Source organism: Oryza sativa, chromosome 4 (assembly GCF_034140825.1).
Source record: "Oryza sativa Japonica Group chromosome 4, ASM3414082v1".
Classification (NCBI taxonomy): domain Eukaryota; kingdom Viridiplantae; phylum Streptophyta; class Magnoliopsida; order Poales; family Poaceae; genus Oryza; species Oryza sativa.
In genome coordinates this window covers 32,295,952-32,315,679 of record NC_089038.1, presented here as the reverse complement: position 1 = coordinate 32,315,679, position 19,728 = coordinate 32,295,952, and the positions used below count along the sequence as shown (strand labels likewise).

The 19,728-nt window shown below is 40.4% G+C and overlaps 2 protein-coding genes across 5 annotated transcripts; one reads left to right on the top strand and one right to left on the bottom strand.

Moving 5' to 3' along the window:
• Window positions 1-4,624: 4,624 nt before the first annotated feature.
• LOC107275893 (BTB/POZ and MATH domain-containing protein 1) lies at window positions 4,625-6,047 on the bottom strand. The gene is made up of 2 exons (XM_066309675.1): window positions 5,796-6,047; window positions 4,625-5,420 (listed from the first exon to the last, which is right to left on the bottom strand). The coding sequence occupies exons 1-2, from the start codon at window positions 6,045-6,047 to the stop codon at window positions 4,749-4,751; spliced, it is 924 nt and encodes a 307-aa protein (XP_066165772.1). The 3' UTR covers window positions 4,625-4,748.
• Window positions 6,048-6,664: 617 nt separating this feature from the next.
• Window positions 6,665-19,519, top strand: LOC4337062 (uncharacterized). Of its 4 annotated transcripts, none has more exons than XM_066309674.1 (15): window positions 6,665-7,045; window positions 7,173-8,364; window positions 8,445-9,255; window positions 9,494-9,989; window positions 10,751-10,902; window positions 10,989-14,354; window positions 14,489-14,701; window positions 15,441-15,644; window positions 15,733-15,936; window positions 16,352-16,510; window positions 17,461-17,811; window positions 18,069-18,483; window positions 18,590-18,680; window positions 18,785-19,172; window positions 19,271-19,519. In XM_066309674.1, the coding sequence occupies exons 1-14, from the start codon at window positions 6,979-6,981 to the stop codon at window positions 18,984-18,986; spliced, it is 7,923 nt and encodes a 2,640-aa protein (XP_066165771.1). In that variant the 5' UTR covers window positions 6,665-6,978; the 3' UTR covers window positions 18,987-19,172; window positions 19,271-19,519. The 4 variants fall into 4 exon arrangements, with proteins under 4 accessions (XP_066165771.1, XP_015636136.1, XP_015636135.1 ...); XM_015780650.3 differs by having other exon boundaries at window positions 19,265-19,519; XM_015780649.3 differs by having other exon boundaries at window positions 18,587-18,680.
• The last annotated feature ends 209 nt before the right edge of the window (window positions 19,520-19,728 follow it).

The following is a 19,728-nucleotide window of genomic DNA, read 5'->3' as shown; positions in this document are numbered from 1 at the left end:
AAACCTGGTTACCACGGCATGATATCGGCTATTAAAGTTCATCAGAAACCTCGTGAGATTTTGCGTTGCAGAATCGAGATGCCCAGTAGTACAGAGGTGTAGGTACACGGCCTAAACATCTTGACACTGATGGGTTGCTTGCCTGTTGGATCTGTGACCTTTCGATCTCTAAACGGCAGCATGAAACTGACTCATTTGCATTTCTTGAGGTCATCACATCCGAACACACAAATAGACAAGTAACTAGAAAGATCGAGAAACACAGATAATCTCTTTACTCATCGTCGATTTATTTGCTTTGAAATGATCCAGCTACAACATACATAAGGATACTGAGAAACAAATCCATCTCTCCATGAATCATGAACACGAAAATCACCAAAACCAAACCAGCTCTACCTGAAGAAGCAAACAAGAACCAGAAGTGAAGAATGGGGGAACTCCATCTGACGCAACCGCTCCTACAGGCTACAGCTTGAAGAAGAACAGTTCTTGATGCATCTTGGCTTTAGGAATGTTCCTTCTCCAAAGCTACTTATACTGCAAATATCTCTCCCCTCCTCCTAAAGCTGGAACCTAGCCTGCTATTTGGACATGCTTTGAAAGTGGTCAGCTGGTGGGTCTGAAAGATTGTCCTTGCAATGCCAAGGATCGCATACATTGAACCTGGACGCCTTCTTCACCTTTTTTTTCTTTCCCCTTTTTGAGCATATGGTTTTGGGGTTTGGGAATATGACTCATCGATTATCAGGTGGCTGAGAAAATGCTGCCATCCCACTGTTTGTGTGTGTCCCAACTTTTTTTCATACTCACTTCATTTTCAAATATAAGAGATTTTGGATAGATGAGACACTTATTAGTACTTCTTTTTCAGATCCGTAACACTGAGAAGTGTCACATCCGTCTAAAATATCTTATATTTCTCCGTCTCAAAATATAAGAATTTAGAACCGGATGAGATACCATGTCTAGATTCGTAGTACTAAAAAATATTTAATCTAATTCTAGATTCTTAGTCCCTCGGTCTCATAAAAAATCAACCTAGTACCGGATGATATACATATGTCCAGATTCATAGTATTAAAATATGTCATATTCAATTCTAGATTCGTATTTTATGGGACAGAGGGAGTATATATGATGGAGTAGTTTAATACTTCATCCGTTTTATAATATAAAACTTTCTTACATTACTCATATTTATATATACTGGTCGCCGACATGCAAGTAGTTTAATACTTGCTCACAAATATATGTCTATATTAACATCTATATAAATATTTATATAAACAATGCTAGAAAGTTGTCTTTTATTATGAAACGGGGAGTAGCAGTAAGAAAAGGTGCCAGATTAGGTGGCTTGTTTTTCCATTGTTTATCTGTATGATTGCTGTCCTCTATCACTGGGGAACCTGTGACACCCACTGGTCGCCGACATGCAAAAGACAACTGAATATATACTTTAATATGTGCTCTCATACATGATGATCTGACGTTCGTAGGGTAATTTCATCATCACTAGATTCTCAACTCATTAAGTAGTTTAAGAGAATGGTACTCCCTCGGTCCCAAAATATAATAATTTGTTCTCCAGATTTATTAGATTAGGATATGTTTCATCTAATTCTAAATTGTTATATTTTGGGATGGTAGTAGAATTCAGTAGGAGCACTTCACTACTGCAGTAGTAAGCACTACCGGTAAATGGGCATATTGCAAACCGATCACATCAGAAAAGACCAGGAACAACGCAACGCAACGACGAACGCAATGACGTGCTACGAAGCCTAGTACAAACTAAGCAAATTACTCGTGATCCAATCTTACATACACATGTTTCCTCCCGGGGCTTGCAATTTGCACGCATTTGCAGCAAGTCAATGGTCAGGACGATTTCTCTCCATCTTTGTTGAGGTGAAAGAAATGTGCGTGGACAGAAACCGGGCGACGACACAGTGCTCTGCTGGTGATAAGGAATTTGCAGGGCTGGGCACTTTTTTGCTCCACATATGCATGCTTTCTACGATTCGGAGATCAGTGCAGCCCAAAGATCACATTGGATTCTCCTCACTACACTCCATCTTCTAACCTAGTCTGCATCACGGCTAGGTGCATCCGTTGCCAAGTTCATCCAATATATGCCAACCGCATTGCAAGGACGACCATATGCACACACACACACCACAGTCCACAGGAGACAGATAGCTAGCTAGCTTACTCTTTAGTCATACATACACTTATAAATAGCCACCGGCTCTGTGCTCATCAGCAAGGCAGATTAAACAAGTGAAGTGGTCCACATCAAAAATGAAGTAATCAGGTCTAGGGAGTCAAAATTTGGTTGGTTGTCCACTGGAGTTCTCCTCAATCCACTTCAGTAGATAGCTATGGCTAGGCCTCATTGCATTGCACTGTTACATAACTGTGATCATGGGGCCAAAAGCTAGCTATGTATAGTGAAGTGCTTGGGGGAACTCCAGTTGACACTCAGCATTTTCAAGTTAGGTATGTAAGTGCTTGTACTTTATGAATTTGTAAGTGACAGAGAATGATTAGGTTTGGAGTCCCTAGGAGTTCCTTTCAAGCACTTTACGACACACTGTATTGAGAGTTGTCGTGAAGTGTTTGGGGGAACTCTTAGTGTCGCCAAGCATTTAAGTAGATAGTGTTTAAACTACAAGAAATGAGAGAAACGTTTGGTATTATCAAGAGTTCTCTTTAAGCACTTCATACGACACCATTATTTATAGGGTTGTTGTGAAGTGTTTGGAGGAACTCTCGGTGTCATCAAACAATTAGTAGATAGTGTTTAAACCACAAGACTGAGAGCCACGTTTGGTATTGTCGTGAGTTCCCTTCAAGCACTTCACGTGGCACTATCTCAATGCCTACTATGTGAAGTGTTTGGGGGAACTCTCGATATCACCAAACATTCAACATATAGTGTTTAAACCACGAGATTGAGATGGGAGCCACTTTTGGTATTATCGAGAGTTCCCTTCAACCACTTCACGTGGCACTGTTTCAAGGCCTATTGTGTGAAGTGTTTGGGGGAACTCTCGATATCACCAAACATTTAATGTAGTGCTTAAACCACAAGAATGAGATGAGAGCCACGTTTGGTATTATCGCGGGTTCCCTTCAATCACTTCACATGGTACTATTTCAAGGCCTACTATGTGAATTGTTTGGGGGAACTCTCGATGTCACCAAGCACTTATTACGTGACATTTTAAACTACAAAGAGGTGGAGCCTAGTTTGGTATCACCGTGAGTTCCCTTCGAACACTTCACGTGGCACTATTTCAATGCCTATTGTGAAGTGTTTGGGGGAACTCTCGATGTCATCAGGCATTTAACATGTGATATTTCAAACTACGAGACACATTTGGTATTCCCATGAGTTCTCTTCAAGCTCTTCATAGGAACGGTTCAAGTGATGTTGCCAAGTGTTTGGAGGAGCTCTTGGTGTAGCAAACATTTACTAGATGATGCTAATGAATAATGCAGGTCAAATGAGCATGAGAAGGATCAATGGAAGCTGTTCAGTACTCTAGTTTTTTTAGAACAAGTTTTACTCTAGTCTATTATCTATTAAAAAAGTTAAAGACATTTCCGCGGTCCGTCATCCGTGTTTGAGTCAGTTATAAAAATTAAAGATGTTTCCGTGGTTCGTCATCCATGTTTGAGTCAGCTTTAATTTTATGTTTTGGTTTTAATCTATATCTCTATGTCATCCGTATATGAGTCGATTTTTAAGTTCGTTTGCTTTTGAAAATACATATCCGTATTTGAGTTGGTTTTAAGATCGTTCATTTTTGGTAATACATAAGGAATCATATAAGAGATCTATTTAAAAAAAAAACTCCCATGCTAACTTGAGATGATCGAACTCCTAACTGCAGCTCATGATTTTCTAAAAAAAATATATATCCAAGCGAACTCCCACAACGAATTTCATTTTAACTAAACCATATAACAATAATAAGATTAAAATAAACTTCACCCATTGCAACGCACGGGCATTTTTTCTAGTACACATAAAAATAAAACAAAAAAATACATTATCAAAATATATTCAATGCTAGATTTAATGAAGCTAATTTGATATTTTAGATGTGTATAAAATTTTATATAAACTTAATCAAATTTAACAAAGTTTAACTAGAAAAAAATCAAATGACTTATATTATGAAACGGAGGGAGTACTAATTTTTTCTATAAACTTGATCAAACAATAAAAACTTTGACTAAGAATAAAGTTAAATGATTTATAATATAAAACAAAGGAGTATACTCTTAGAATGAGTCCTTATACTCATCGGACAAATATATAGAAACTTAGTTAGGCGCTTAGATCACTCTCGTTAAGTTTTGATGGGAAGCATTGGACAAGTTCAGAGTTCAGAATAATACTATCACAATACTAGCATATACTCCATATAGTCATTATCTAAAAACTATACTCCATGTAGTCATTATCTAAAAAATATGCTCCATATAGTACTAATAATGCGGCACTACATGGGATATGCAGTAACTGCTCACTGACATGTGGATCTCATATCATCGGGCCTACATGTCAATAAGCTTATTAGCTGGATCAATAAGCAGGATATGGATTGTAACCGAACATAGATAAACTTCAGTGCACAGTGTCGTTGATCTTACTGAAATCAAGCATGTCAGCAAGGCCAAGTACTCATCCCAGGACTCCCAATCCTCTCCAAAGAAAAATCCACACCTTTTCAGAATCTAGGCACCTTGTCTAAAATCTCCTTCAAGACCCAAGGGCAGCCCTCCACGAGACGCTTGAATCCATCGGTTTTCCTGACGACACCAAGAACGTTAGGTGAAGCCATGAATCCAAGGCAAGCATCCTTGAGCTGCGCGCAGTGGTGCTTCTCTGCGAATTCCAGGGAATCCACGACCGTCCCAACGCTAACGCTCTTGTACAGCTTGACCCCGCACATCGCCCTCAGCCTGTCCACCCCGTAGCGATCGGCAGCCACCAGCAGACGCCGCTGCATTGCCGCGTCTTTGCCGAATCCGGAGTCGTTCGGCAGGTGATCCGTGTAGATGAAGTGAAGAAGCGCCTTGAATGTCGCGGGCTCCATGTCGTCGTCGTCGTCGATCTTGATGCTCCGTGCAGCAGCTGGTCCGAGGAGCTCCGCCCTGAACACCGGCGACCGCGCCGCCAGCACGCACGCGTGGGCGCGGAACGGCTCGCCGCCGACGCTGAACTCCACATCCGCGATCTCGACGCCGTGCAACATGCCGGCGAGGTGCTGGTGCAGGTTCGACGGCGGGACTGGGATCGTGCTCACGTCTTCAGCGCGAGACTCGCTTATGACGGTCAGCGAACACTCGATCTTGAAGCTGTCGTTGCCAGTGAACCGAATCCGGCGAATTGCATGTTCCTGCAGGTCAGATTTCTTGACGAACCTGGCGATCCTGCAGTCGCTGCCGGCTCGCTCGAAGTTATGCGTCAAACCCGTATCCGTTCAGTAGGGATAAGCGGAATCTCACCCTAATTGGCATGGCACCCGTCGTGGTGCCAACGAGATGCAGAGAGGCGGATACATAGGGGTTGTTTGGATGGTGATCATACTTTGCCACAACTTTGGCAAGCTACTTTGACCAATTTAGCCTAGTGTTTGCTTGATTGCCACATCTTTGTCATGCCACACTTTTTGATTTTGTGACCCCACTTATCATAGGCACATACATTTGCCAACATTTGCCTAACTTGTGGCCAAGAATTTCTTAGCCACATAAATTGTGGCATGCCACACCTTAGCTATAGAAATTTGGTAAACTGAAGCAAGCATCCAAACAGCCCCGTAGCCTTCCTTTCTGTCGTTGTCCGTGATGCCGTCGGGGTAGAAGCGGAGGTTCCAGTCGTAGCCGGCGACGGAGAAGGTGGTCGAGCTCACGAACTTGCCGACCCCCATGCCTTCGAGCAGCGAGTAGCTCGTCACCTCCAAGTTGTGCGTCCCGGTGACGCTCGCCGTCAGGCATCTCGACGATGTCGAACTGCTAGCCATGGGTGGCATCGAAAGGAAAGGAACAGGCGGGCGGGTCATATCATATCGAACGCTTCCGGTGCGGGTATTTATGGACTATTCGCATTCTCGCACTACGTATTAATTCGAGAATTCTTTACGTCGTTTAACCCGCCCATATTCCAAGCTAGTAGTATGCGAAACAAAAATGAAAGCTCCGTGCATCGATCCAAGTCATCCAACTACCGCGCATGCCGCTACGCGTGACGCAAAGCCAAGAGGAAATAACTCCTCTATAAATCCTTTAGCTAGCTTTCTAATCTGATTCATATCTGACGTTGGATGAACCCTAGGTCAACACTATGTAGGTGTCACACCTCTAAATCGTCAAGTGAGTCAAATTGCAGCGGCTTTAATAGTTGAGTGTTCAAAATATCCGGTAGTTTTTTAGGCATACCACTTGTTAAGAGAGTATAAGTGAACTTATTCTAAGCCACGAAACGCATGATGGTGGGCCAAACCTGGTCTGGTGTTCACATATCTCAGCCTTTCAGCCCATTAAAATAGAAGCCCACGTAGATTGAGCCCATGTAAATAGAAGCCCACGTGGATAGAGCCCAAGCCCATGTAAACGGAAGTGAAACCCTGGTCTGTCTTTCATCTGCTTTCCCCCCTCCCATCCCGGCCGCCGACTTCTTCTCCACGGCGGCGAACGCGCGCGACTCGCGCCGCTGCCCGCTGCTCCGGCGACCGGACGCGACTCCCCTTCTTCCACGAGCACCCACTTCACCGGCCGTCCTCGCCTCCTCCGACGACAGCGGCGGCTCGCCGGGTCCTCTCCTCCTCCGCCGCGGGGGGTCTCATCCCGTTGCAGCTCTATACCCTCCCTTAAACCCTACCCTTCGATTCGCTTAAACCCTACCAGCTCGATTCCGCATTGTGCTCGCAATCGCTCGCCGGGAGACAAACTCCGATGGACTCCACCGCCGACGTTGGAGGTGAAGACGAGCATGAAATCGTCCAAGAGGATTTATATCTCGGTGAGCACCTCTAGCTACCAAAATACTTCCCGGTTTTTGGTGAAATTTGGTGTAAATTCGGTTCGATTTGGTGCGGATTTCTCGATGGAACACTAACATGCTCACTGTTTTTTTTAATGAATCCTAGATGACGACGACGAGCAGTTCGATGTTGATCTCAATGAAGACAATGAGATGGAGGAAGCGGAACCCAAACGGGAGCAAAATTTGGTTAAGGTGGGGATGGAGGCCTGGAACCAGTCATTCGGAGCAACCTGTAAGGTCAGGCTAATCCATATCCTTAAAAACCTCCACACCGCCGAGATCAAAATCTACTCCGACGCGTCGAGGGAGTTCATTGAGCTATTGGATGGTGACCCTGAGGGTGAGGTGCTGCGGGAGTATGTGCAGCAGTCGCCACGGCTCGTGGAGCTGGCTGAGGCATGGCGATTGCATAGGGAGAAGCCAGGGATGGCTTACATACTTTCGCTCTTTGCTACTGTCTTAGGACACCCTGGCGGTAAGTTGCGGCGGCATGGTTTGGTTAAGAAGAGCCTGGATGGAGTTGCTAGGATGATACTGGAGGATAAGGAGAAGATGGGCGACGTGTATCTGGAGCTGAACAGTGGTGAGTTCCGGAGGCAGAATGCTGCGCTTGATTTGCTGGCTGCAATTGTTAGGCGTGGTGGAGGGTTGGCGTCGGAGATTGCTAAGAGCTTTGATTTCAAGATGGCTGTTTTGCCGCAGCTCTCGGGGGTGCGGAAGAAGAGAGGTGGCAGAGATGGGGGGAATCGGAAGAAGGGAACTGATTTCGGATCCACAAGGCGATCGTTTGTTGGGTTTGCCATGTCATTCTTGGAGGTTGGGAACCCGAGGATGCTAAGATGGATCCTTCAACAAAGGGAGCTCTATTCAGGGGTTCTTCGTGGGATCGGAGACGATGATACTGATACCATTGTCTATATCCTCTCAACGTTGCGGAATAATGTCTTGGTAGATGAGTCACTTGTCCCACCAGGGCTCCGGAGTGTCCTTTTTGGTAGTGCCACACTGGAACAACTGAGCTTGATATCTGGGAATTTGGATGCGGGGGAGGCAGCTGACATTGCTCATGAGGTGTTAATCATGGTGTGTACTGATCCAAAAAATGGACTGATGCCAAGCTCAAACCTGAGAGGTAACCAGAAACGTCTGCTGGATCTCATGAAGAAGTTGAAAGCTACTGAGGTCGTTCACCACAAGAATTTGTTGCTGGCTATTGTGAGTAAGAGTTTGTCTCTTTGTTCAGCATACATGAATGAATTCCCTTACAGCATTGAACCACGCCCATCCTCCTCATGGTTAGTTCTTTGAGCTGAGCATCTCTGTAATTTTTATTGGCGTGCAGTATACTCTTTCCTATCTAATTACTGTTTCTCAGGTTTTCTGCCATATCCCTAGCAGCGGACATGATATCTTCAGTAAACTGTGATGGCATCTTTCAAAATCTTTTGTCCACTTCACATGATCTGGTATCTGTTGATGATGAGCAAGTGCAAGTACTGTTGAAGTGCATTGTGCCCAATATGTGCACTCGAGCAGTGATAAACAGGGGGCTTCTGCATTCTGATGATCTTGTAAAGCACGGTGCTCTGAGACTTGTTTTTGAATCAGTCAACCTTCTGTGCGATGTAATTGAAGTAATCAATGACATAGTATCAAATGCTAGGGTAAAGTCAGAACACGATAATTCAACAAAAGTGACAGTCAAAATAGACGGTTTTCCAGGATTAAGCTGTTCTACTTCAGCAGATGCATCCATTGTACATGAGGTTCTACATGGAGACAAAATGCACGTCGATAGGTGGATAACTCTGAGAGAATATATTCAAGATGTAGTTCGTGGAGCTATACCTGATCCGCAGGTTCTTCTCAAGCTACTCTCTTCTGCTAGTCAGAAGCATCAAAATTATTCTCAGAGTAAACAAAAGAAACATGCACAGCTTGAGCCTCCTCGAAAGAAAAGGAGACGTGGAGCCACAGATGAGGATGCTGATATTATTATTGGCGGGATTGATGTTGAGTTGTCTAGGGATGAGCCTGAAGAGCAAGAGATGGACTTGGCAAATGATCATACTACTATTCTGTGTGAGATATGGGGTCTAAATAAGCAAGATCCGAAGATCAAAGATGCAAAAGTGGTTGGAGATGTTTTCCACTCAAAGTTGCTTGATGTTCTCAGGTTCTATCTGGTAGGTACAGTTAAATTTCCTTCCACTTCATCTATATTTGCTTATTTCATTGCTCGAATTAATTAATTCCTCCATTCCTGCTCTGTCTCCTTTTGTTTTCTGTGACTAGCAAAAGGAAATCGATAATGTTCCTTCACAATTTATGATTTTAATGTTTTGATATTCAAATGCATATATTAAGTTTCGTTCACAATCTACTCTTTTGGTATTCTAACTTTTAACTTCAATTTCTTTTCAGAGGGTAATGCCTAGCTCTTTTGATGGATCATTTGACTTCTTCAAGGTTATGCCGCCTAATCCTTTGGATCTGTCCATGGATGAACAGCAGTCCCTTTTATCTCTTTTAGTTGAGTATTCAGGTCAATCTGATGGATATTGGTGCCCAGAAAAAGTTCCAGAATCTATGTACAAGTATTTGCAACCTCTGATTGACATTATGTTGCATTCGCAAGTTAAGAGCATCCGTGATAAAGCATATATTTTAGTTAAAGCTGCTGTGGCGAGTTCTGGCGCTTTTGATCAGAACATTGCAGAGATTGATGCATGGTTGGCTTTCTTGCCGTGTTACAAGGCCAAAGGTTTTGAAAGAGAGGGCTTAGGAGTTGAAGCATCTAATAGACTGTCACACATTGTGATCCCTTTCCTTTGTGATGCCATTTCAGTAGTTGGGAACAATCTGTACAAATACCAAGAGCATATCCGTAAGCTTATCTCTAAATTTAACCAGTTTGAAGGTATGGTTGTCTTTGTATGAAAATCAAGGAGTACAATTCCTGTTTTCTTTAATACGAATGCTATTGGAAATGTTGGTGCCAAACAGAAATACAATGTGAGCTACATATATCACCTAAAATACAATGTGAGCTATCATAGTTTGTACTCCCTCCGTTTCATATTATAAGTCGCTTTGACTTTCTTCCTAGTCAAACTTAAATTTATAGAAAAATATAGTAGCATTTTCAATACAAAACAAACATATGATCTAAATATATTCAATGCTAGACTTAATGAAACTAATTCGATGTTTTAGATGTTGCTAAATTTTTGTATAAATTTAGTCAAACTTAAGAAAGTTTGACTAGGAAAAAAGTCAAAATGACTTATAATATGAAATGGAAGGATTAACATTTGAGGGGTTAAAGTCCTCCCACAATCTTTCATATGATCATGATATTGTTAACTTCATTGGAATACAGGTTTATTTATCTTTCTATTGTTTGTCTGTATTATGTAGTTGCCATGCACATGGATATCTAATTGAACCACACTCCTTTTGTTCAGTCGGAGACTTGGAGTTTTACACTTTGTTCTAAACTTCTGGTCTCCTTATAACTTCTTTATTATAAATGTGGTACTTTGTTGCATCTATTATTTTACTTTAATTTAATACACTGAGTCTTCTGGCAGGTTCTTATCCATGTATGCCACGCTTTTGAATTATTACCTAATGAGAACCAACTTATTCCTATGCTCAAACTTTTCTTGTGATTTGTAGGCTATTCTCCATCTTTCAGTCCTTTGATTGTTTGTGTTCTCCAGAAATGTCTTAGGCTACTAGACTCGGAGTCTGCAAGTGTGAAATTACATGAGAAGTCTACAATTTCATTATATGTGTGCAACACAGTCTACCTTATTATGCAGTCACAGGTATTGCATTTATGTCCTCTCTCGCCTATTTGCCTGTCTTGCATGGTCTTCTACTCTTCTTTCACTGATCCAATGATCATAAACAGGTAGATGTGCTTTTATTGCCTGATCTTGTAGGCACCATCCTAAATGAGAGACTCGGTAAATTTTCATCAGAGGAAATAAATTCTAGGATTTGTTTTGCTGAATGGAGGCCACTGATGTATTTGTTGCATATCTTGAGGAGTATTTCTGACCAAAAGAGTTCTAGTTTGTTCAGCACCCTTGAGCATTCGTCTGAAGTTTATGGAAATTCTTTGTGTTCTGTAACTAGAACAATTGAGGAAATGTCAAATCAGCAACCCACCAATTTACCAGATGATGTAGCAACATCATTCTTATATTCAGTCATATGTGCACCACCAGATGATGTTATCAGTAGCTTTCCGAAGCTTCTTCATGTTCTGAAGACACATTTTCCTTCTAATTTGCCGTTCTTGTCATCAGTTCTTTTTCTGCAACATGATTATCTAGCTAAGGTTGCTAGTTATTGCCCAGACATGTTCTTCAGCAGTCTCAGGCAGATCAAGGGAAATCTTGATGTTGATAGTGTCAATATTGTTGAGGACAAATGGGGAAAGCACTCAACTTGTTCAGAATCAGCTGTGATAAGTACTTTTCTAAATGTGACTCCATTTTGTGCACTCTTACCATCAGTATTAAGCCTCGCATTTTCAGCACCAGATGAAATCACAAAGGCACATCCATTACTTCAAGATGAGCTTGTACATCTTCTTCAAGCTAAGATTTCTGAAAGCCCATTAAGTGAGTTGACAATTTTCTTGAGAGTCGTCTTATTTTGGAGCCATCACTTGCTGTCATCATACACTGTGAAGTGTTCAGATATTCTTGCACAGTTGTGTGGTGTTTGCTTCTCTCTTATTGACAGCATCTTCGAGCGCATTCGAGTTTTGACTGCTGATACTGCTAACTCAAAATCTTCAGTGGCATTCTATCCAGTTGAATGTCTTAATGGCATTGTTGAGTCTGTTGTCCAGCATCCTATAATTGGCCTGTCTTTGTCATGCTCTTTATCCAATTTTCAAGACTTAGCAGATGGGAGTGTGGAATATGTGAAAGAAGATTTTGCTAGTTTTTCTAAGGAAAAGCTACACCTTGCTGATAGTTTTGTTTTAAATCTTCTGAGTAATCTATATGGCCTTGTATTATTAGCTGGTAGTTTTGGAGCTAACTACTCTAATAATGATGATCAATCCCTTGAGTCACTGTTTGGCCCTCCGAAGCTACTGCTTGAGAGAATACTACTGTTGTTCAAGGAGAAGTTTGAACTCTGCATGGAGAAAAGGAACTTTGGACTGTTTTTGCCAAATTTTTACATGTTCCGTACACTGGCAAAATTTGTATCTCCTGTCAGACTCCTGGAACTTGCAAACTGGATGTTCTCAACGTTTGAAGGTTTCAGTTCCAGTTCACCTGCATATGCTCCCGCTGCATTTTGTTGTCTATACACTGCCGATATTGCCTTCGAAATGCTATATGACTATTTACAACAAATTGATCAGAGATCAGGACCCTGTCGATTATGGGGCTTGGAGATTCATAATTGTGATATTGCCACCATTCAGCAAGTTTATAATATCATTCTTCATTTTGCTACTAAATTGAATCTTGAATTTGCTGATCTTTGCTTGCTGAAGATGTTAATTCGTATCCACCATACAGAAATATCTGCAGTTAGGAACACTGATTATATTGCATTACACATGATGTTATCGACAATGGTGGCCAACACTCCCATTGACATTCTTCATCACTGCATGTTTCCCACATCTAAGGTTAAAGCTAAAGCTATACAGTTGCTTTTGGGAGCAAATCCTATGCACATGCGCCTTTTTGGAAAATTGCTCACGGATATTCTGAAAAAAGACACTTCTGTTATGCAAGTCGTGGGTTCCGATTCTAATGCTTCATGGACTCATGAGGATAGTTTTATACTTTTGTTGCCTGCTGCCTTATCATACATAGAGCATCATAGTGGTGGCAATAGACAGTGTGTTGACTTCCTTGAGCCAGTTCCAGTCTTCTATCGTGAAATTCTTTTGAGTGATAATGGCTTTCCATGTTGGAAAAGTTTTGTTACTAGAAGTATTTTTGAGGAAGATTTTAGTGACTTTAGACACACATCAGTTGAAGATATAATGAATTATTTCGGTGACACTCTCTTGGGGAAGTCAATAACTATGCTATGCTATTATTTCTATTCGAAAGAGATACCTCGGAAGCAACGATTAAAGATAATTGCTTCAATTTGCCCACAATCATCTGAGCTCTTAGATTCTGACATCAGTTTTGTTACTCCTGTTTCATGCAACGGTATTATGAAGCTTACTAATGAGTTATTTGCAAAGATATCACTGATTAGGATGTTGTTATCTCCTCCTAGAGGATCGTTGAACAATGAAATAGCCCCAGAGAAGGAGTCCAAGCGAGTCAACAATGCAAAGCTGAGTTTTATAAGCATATTGGTCAGAACGTTGGATAAAATATTCAGGAATTTCCCTCATAGTGATGGCATCTTACTTTCCTCTCCTGAGGAACAAAATGTCGTCAGTTGTTTGGAGTATGCAATCCTCAAGAACATTGTTGAGTTGTCTTCGGAGGTTCAGTCACATCTGAACCAGTTGAAGCCAATACCTTTCCTCAACCAATTGATCAGATCATCCCTCTTACATAGATTCAGTGATCCTGTTGTAATAAAAGCAATCCGATGCATAATTGTTGTATTATCTGAAGGGAAGTTTCCTGCTGATGAAATTCTTGAACTCATACTGGGTCACTCCCATTTTGTGTCGACAATAACCTGCAGTGGAGTTTCCGAGTGCCCATCTGCTTGTAATCCCACTGGGGGCCTGCTTCAGCCAGCACCAAGTATTTTAAAATCAGTTGATTCTGCTTTTGCAAAAGAAAACAAGTTCCAAGACTGCATTCCAGAAAGGAAGAAAGTAGAAATCATCAGGTTACTCAGGGTACTGTATGATATTAAGAGTAGGCAACATAACAGTAGCCTATTGGATGAATCAAGGGAGCTTGGTTTCTTGCTTTTATCTGTTTATGGTGCAACTCTTAGTGAAACAGATCTAGAGATACTTCACCTTATGAATGAGATAGAGTCATCTGAGTGCAAAGCCATTACTGATGTGGATCATCTTTGGGGAAAGGCAGCTGTGAAATTTAGAGAAGAACTGAAGCTAGAATTTTCAGCATCTGATACGCACAAAATGGAAAATGCGGAAATTAGTGATAGGCGAAGGTCGCTATTCCGCGAGAACATACCCATTGATTCTAAGCTCTGTGTCATGACTGTCTTACAATTTTGCTATAGGAGATCTTCAAGAGCTTCTATTTTTTCACTGGAACAGCTTCAGCAAGATAATTTTGGCGATATTTTCAAGGTAATTTGTGTCAATTGAAGTTTTGACTCCATTTTTGTTCTAGATTTTTTTTTTCTTTCAGAATAACACTCCTTTATCTTCCTGGTATATTTGTCTCCCTTGTGCTCTTAAACCACACTTGTATTGGTTGACAGGCAACATCTCAAAGCATGGATGCGGTTCGGATTTATGATCCTGTGTTTATCTTGCACTTCTCAATCCATACTCTTCTGATGGGCTATATTGAACCTGTTGAATTTTCCCGACTAGGGCTACTTGCAATAACATTAGTTAGCATATCATCTCCCGATGAAGACTTAAGGAAGCTGGGTTATGAATCTCTAGGAACATTCAAAAAATCATTGGAGGTACTGAACAGCTGCTATTTATTGAATATTGATATGATATTTTGTCATACTGGTTTATTGAATTCAAATGCCACTGGTTATTGCCTACTCTGGCAGTGGCAGCCCTACTTTGATTTCTTGTTGTTGTGTTATATTGCTACACTGCCAGCTAAACATGTCTTTGTAATGCTAACACATTGAATGTTCTCTTAACTTTCTAGGCACATATGTAATGTCATGGGCTCATGGTTTTGATATTTATTTGTCTCAAACCACTGTGAAAAGATAATTTGTATTGACATTCTGGGAGCAGTTTGATTTCTGGTAGATGTGGGACTAAAATTCTGTAGAAATAGACTGATAATGATGGTTTGAAGGAAAAACTGGAGGGTGGTGAGTAGAGTCGAGAGGAACCAGACTAGAGAGAGGAACTTGAGGGGCTAATTCATTTCTTCCTTAACTCAAAAGAGATGAGGAGTTGAGGACCCTCCTTAACTGATCCAACTAATACATATGATAAGCCTGACAAATAACTTAACAAGCCTGAAAAGGGATAACAAGGAAATCTGGGTTAACTCTTTAGTCATATCCCATGCAGAATGAATAAAGAATGGTTTCATTACAGTAGATCTGAGTACAGAGTGGTTATCTTCTATAGTAGTCACTAGGTGTAAGTGTGTAAAGCTTGTATGAATAAAGAATGTTTTCATTACAATAATCTGTAATTTTCTTGAAGAATCACTGCTTCTATATAATACAGGCTTCTCAGAAAAGCAAGGAAACATGGCAGCTCCAGCTTCTTTTGACATATCTACAGAATGGGATATCTGAACAATGGCAGAGGATACCTTCTGTTATTGCTATTTTTGCCGCAGAAGCATCTTTGACACTACTTGATAGCTCTCATACTCAGTTTGCTACAATTAGTAAGTTTTTGATGCATTCTGCCTCTGTCAACCTTCAGGTGCGTTATGTTTATTTACACCTATTAACTAGCTTTGAATAATGAACACAGCGTCATACTTATATATACTATTTTGTTGTGACTGCAGAGCATTCCATTATTTCCAGCATTGTTTAGGAGTAATGCTGTGCATTTCAAATCTGACCGCTTGTGGATGCTTCAGTTGTTATATGCTGGATCAAACCTAGCAGATGATGCTAAGATATACAAAAGAGGAGGTGTTTTAGAGCTTGCTCTTTCCTATGGTTCTTCGGCTGTTTCAGATTCTGAAACAAAGCTTTTAACCCTCCAGGTAACTCTGTAATTTTCTCGTTATAAACCGATTTCAAGATGGTGCACTATAGTAGTTATTATTATTACTATTACTATGCACATTAGTAGTTAGCCTGCTGCCATTTATATCTAGTAAACCTTTCATGCTTAGTATCTTGTTTGCTGCATGCAGTCTAAAACACAAAACAACATAAGAGCATAACAAATTAGCAATATATGATACTTTGAGTTTGACATGTCGCTTGACATTAATTTACCTGCTACACCACACTGGAAGCCATGGACTATGCAGCACTTGATGTGTATTTTTTACTGTAATTTGCTTCACTTATCCATTTTGGCTTTGTATACTTTATTTTGCCTTCCAAGAATCCAGTAACTACTTCGAATTTTCAAATATTTTGTTTTTATTTATAATATCCCTTGTAACTTAGGTGCTAAAGAAGTGTGTAAAACTTCCCGTTCTGGCTCATCATTTAACAAAAGACTCTGGCCTTCTGTTGTGGTTATCCTCTGTAATCTCATCTCATGTCGAAGGGCTGGACAGTGTAAAAAACTCCTATTCTTCTACAGTAATTGGGTCAGCGTTGGAGGTAAACACTGTTTTACATTACTTTCTATAACACTTTTATAGATGAGATTCTTGACTGTACGAGTTGGTTATTGTATTTTCTGCATGTATCACTGCAGTCAAACATATGCCTTGAGATTGGTGTAAAATCTTCAAAATTCAAACCAAACCACCCATGTTCCCTATCCATTCATTCTATCGTGTTACCTTTGCACAGATATTGAAGCACTATAACTGGGCAGGACAGTGCATGTACCCACATATATACACTTGGAGAACCATTTCTCTAGGATTTGTCATATTTTTTCATGAATCTTGATTGTAGGTTGTAGCCCATCATTTCTTTCATGGGATCTCTGCTGGTGACCATGAGGATCATTTCAACTAACTACTTTGTGGGACTGATTCTTGCCGTTGCTTGATATTACTAGAACTGACTGATTTATTAATGTTGATTTTGTTCCTTAAGTCAAATTCACTCTGCAGTGATATTTGCTGTTTCCTTGTGTCAATACTTTAAAAGTATATATAATTATTGCAGCTGTCCTAGTTTAGTTTATAACATTAATTGGTGCATGCAGTTCTAAATATATGTTTCTCACTCATTAGTAATGCTGTTTCTTTAGACAAGTTAAGTAGGTTGCAACTCACACTCCTGATAATGCCAGTCAGTTGTTTCTGTCAAGCAACTACTACTGAAACATGAGTCACTAAATCATATCTTTAGAAAACAGTCAATGAACCCATAGGATTGATACAAACACACTATTTTAGCCGTTTGTCACCTGCATACCATTAACCATCACAGATTATAACATTTGTTTTTCTATGAGAACGACATTGTTCAATGGTCTAGTATTATTTTATGATTTGGAGAGTTTTTTTAGCAATGTTTTGCACATCATTTTCTTTACGATAGTATTGTGAATCTGCTTTTTAATCTATACATATGATTTTATGTCCTCTCTCCAGGTAGTGAATGATTTGACATCATCAAGATTAATTGCAGAATGGCTCCAAGAAACCGCCCTTGAGCAACTCTCAAGAATATCTAAATACCTTTATGTCCTTGTTGAAGATATGAAATTGTTGAAAGGAAATGTTCCATTGCTAACTTCAGTGCTAAATGTGATTGCATCAACGATGAGGTTGTCTATGAAAAGGAAGATTTACCAACCACATTTCTCTTTATCCCTCCATGGCATACATAAATTGTGCCGAACTATTGGTGGCATCTCAAGAAGCATAGAAGTTAAGCTTGCAATGCAACTTGGCATTGATGTCATTCTTATGAATGGTCCTCTGCCAGTTTTGTCTGAAATGGTACTTCATTTGTGCCTTGCCTTGTCTCTATCTGTCCCTATTCTTGCATACTCTTGATTCATGTGGAATTTATAAGATTTTACTGTATATATTTTTGTGCCTAACCATGTGGTACTGTTAATAACTGAGAATGTGCAGTGCCATGAACAATGTGGACCTCATAATTAATATAATTTGCAGTAACATGTTTCTTTTTTGTCTTCATATGCATTTTGTGTAATGGGATTTATAAATTATATTTTTTGTGACAATGGCAGGATAAGTCGATGACAGCAACTGTTGTTTCATGGGCAACTTCTAACATCTTCTGGTTGTGTGATGAACAAAGATCTGTACTGAAAATGCCACATGAAGAGCCACTAAAAAACGAGTGCCTACTTTCTAAGATGCTGCGCTGGTTAGTGGCTTCCATAATTCTTGGGAAAATCTCCTGCATCTCTCATGAAAAGTGTGGAGACCTTACAAGGGATGCCAACAATTTTGGATCTCTTGAATCTTTCTTGAACTATACATATGATGAAAAGGTTGAAACTGTTGGCAGTCACAGTGCAGATGAGGCACTAGCTATAATTATACTGTACCTGCAAAAACATCTGAAAATGAACCGAGATTTTTTGCCATCTGTGGTGGCTGCTCTTTGCTTGTTGCTTCTTGACAGATCCAATAAACAAGGTATGTTTACCGTGATTTGAATTTTTAATCTATCAATTCTAGGTCTAACATGCGCCCGTCTTGCTAATGCTTTGCACTCGTATTTTTTTTAACCTTCTTAAAGCAGTTATCAGAAACTTCATTGGCGATTATGGACAAATCGAAATGCTGTGCTCACAGATACAATGTCCGGCTGAAGCTAATCCTGCATGGAGATGGTATGGCCTCTAGTGTGTAAAACCACATCATTTACATTTGTCTATGCTTCTCTTATGATTAGATATTTTTGTACTGCAGGATCTAACCATGTTTATTCTCCCAGGCATTATTATCAACCTTGGAAGGATCCTGCTATGCATCGCAATGAGGCAGAGCACCTAGAAGAAGAGCAGGCCTGCCAAAGCCTCCTGGTTATGTTTTCTAACAGCTTCAGTGCTGGGCTTTCAGGTTTTCCTGTGTTGTCACTTGGTGATGTTGAGAAGTCTGGCCTATTTCAGTGGGAAAGACATTCCATACTTAAATAGACGTAAACTTCAGTTTGCTGAAGTTGAAACGGTTCTTTAATTTCCCAGAGCCCAATGGCAATCAACTGACCAACTGACTGAACGGTTACGCTAGGAGGACTTGGTGTGTTTGCGTAACTCAAAACAGAAATTGGGATAATGATTTATTTCATCAGTCATCACTACAGGACTCTATATGATGATGTGGTAATATATCACTATTATCCATCATTTCTATTATGCGTTGATATTTATTTTGCAGTTATGAATTAATGCGACATTTCTTCTTTTGCTGCTAGGTTCAGGGAATCCAGGTCGATAAATGCCTGGAAAGATTTCCAACTCTCAGTTTTGAAGCAAGCATCTGCCAATACGAACCTAACATTGGTATTTGCTGCATAACTGACCTGTGTATACATATATAATCAAAAGAACGCCTGGTCCTCAATTGGATCGTAAAGGTTGATTGTGCCTTTTTTTTTCTTCCTTCTATAAACGGCTGAGTATACCTGTACCGAGCTCATCAATGCAATCGATCTCTTAATTTGTGACAAGGACATCCATTATTATTGCTCACTATCTCTTGCATTAGTCATTTTCACTGGGTAAACTTTATTGATCTTGGAGCATTTGGTAATGGGAATGCTTAGTGTATTAAGTGCTAAATCGTATTTTAGTTGATAATATTAAAAAAAAATCTCCATACAATTTCAAGAAACGAAGGCTGCAGCTTGGGATAATCAAATTACATAAAGGGAATCCA

Excerpts from the sequence above, each read along its gene's own strand:
- LOC4337062 (XM_015780649.3), top strand. The coding sequence starts at position 6,979 with ATGGACTCCACCGCCGACGTTGGAGGTGAAGACGAGCATGAAATCGTC. Across the intron at positions 9,990-10,750 it reads TAAATTTAACCAGTTTGAAG|GCTATTCTCCATCTTTCAGT; the intron begins GTATGGTTGTCT and ends TGTGATTTGTAG. Across the intron at positions 15,645-15,732 it reads CTGCCTCTGTCAACCTTCAG|AGCATTCCATTATTTCCAGC; the intron begins GTGCGTTATGTT and ends TTGTGACTGCAG.
- LOC107275893 (XM_066309675.1), bottom strand. The coding sequence starts at position 6,047 with ATGGCTAGCAGTTCGACATCGTCGAGATGCCTGACGGCGAGCGTCACC. Across the intron at positions 5,421-5,795 it reads ACCAAATTTCTATAGCTAAG|GAACATGCAATTCGCCGGAT; the intron begins GTGTGGCATGCC and ends TCTGACCTGCAG.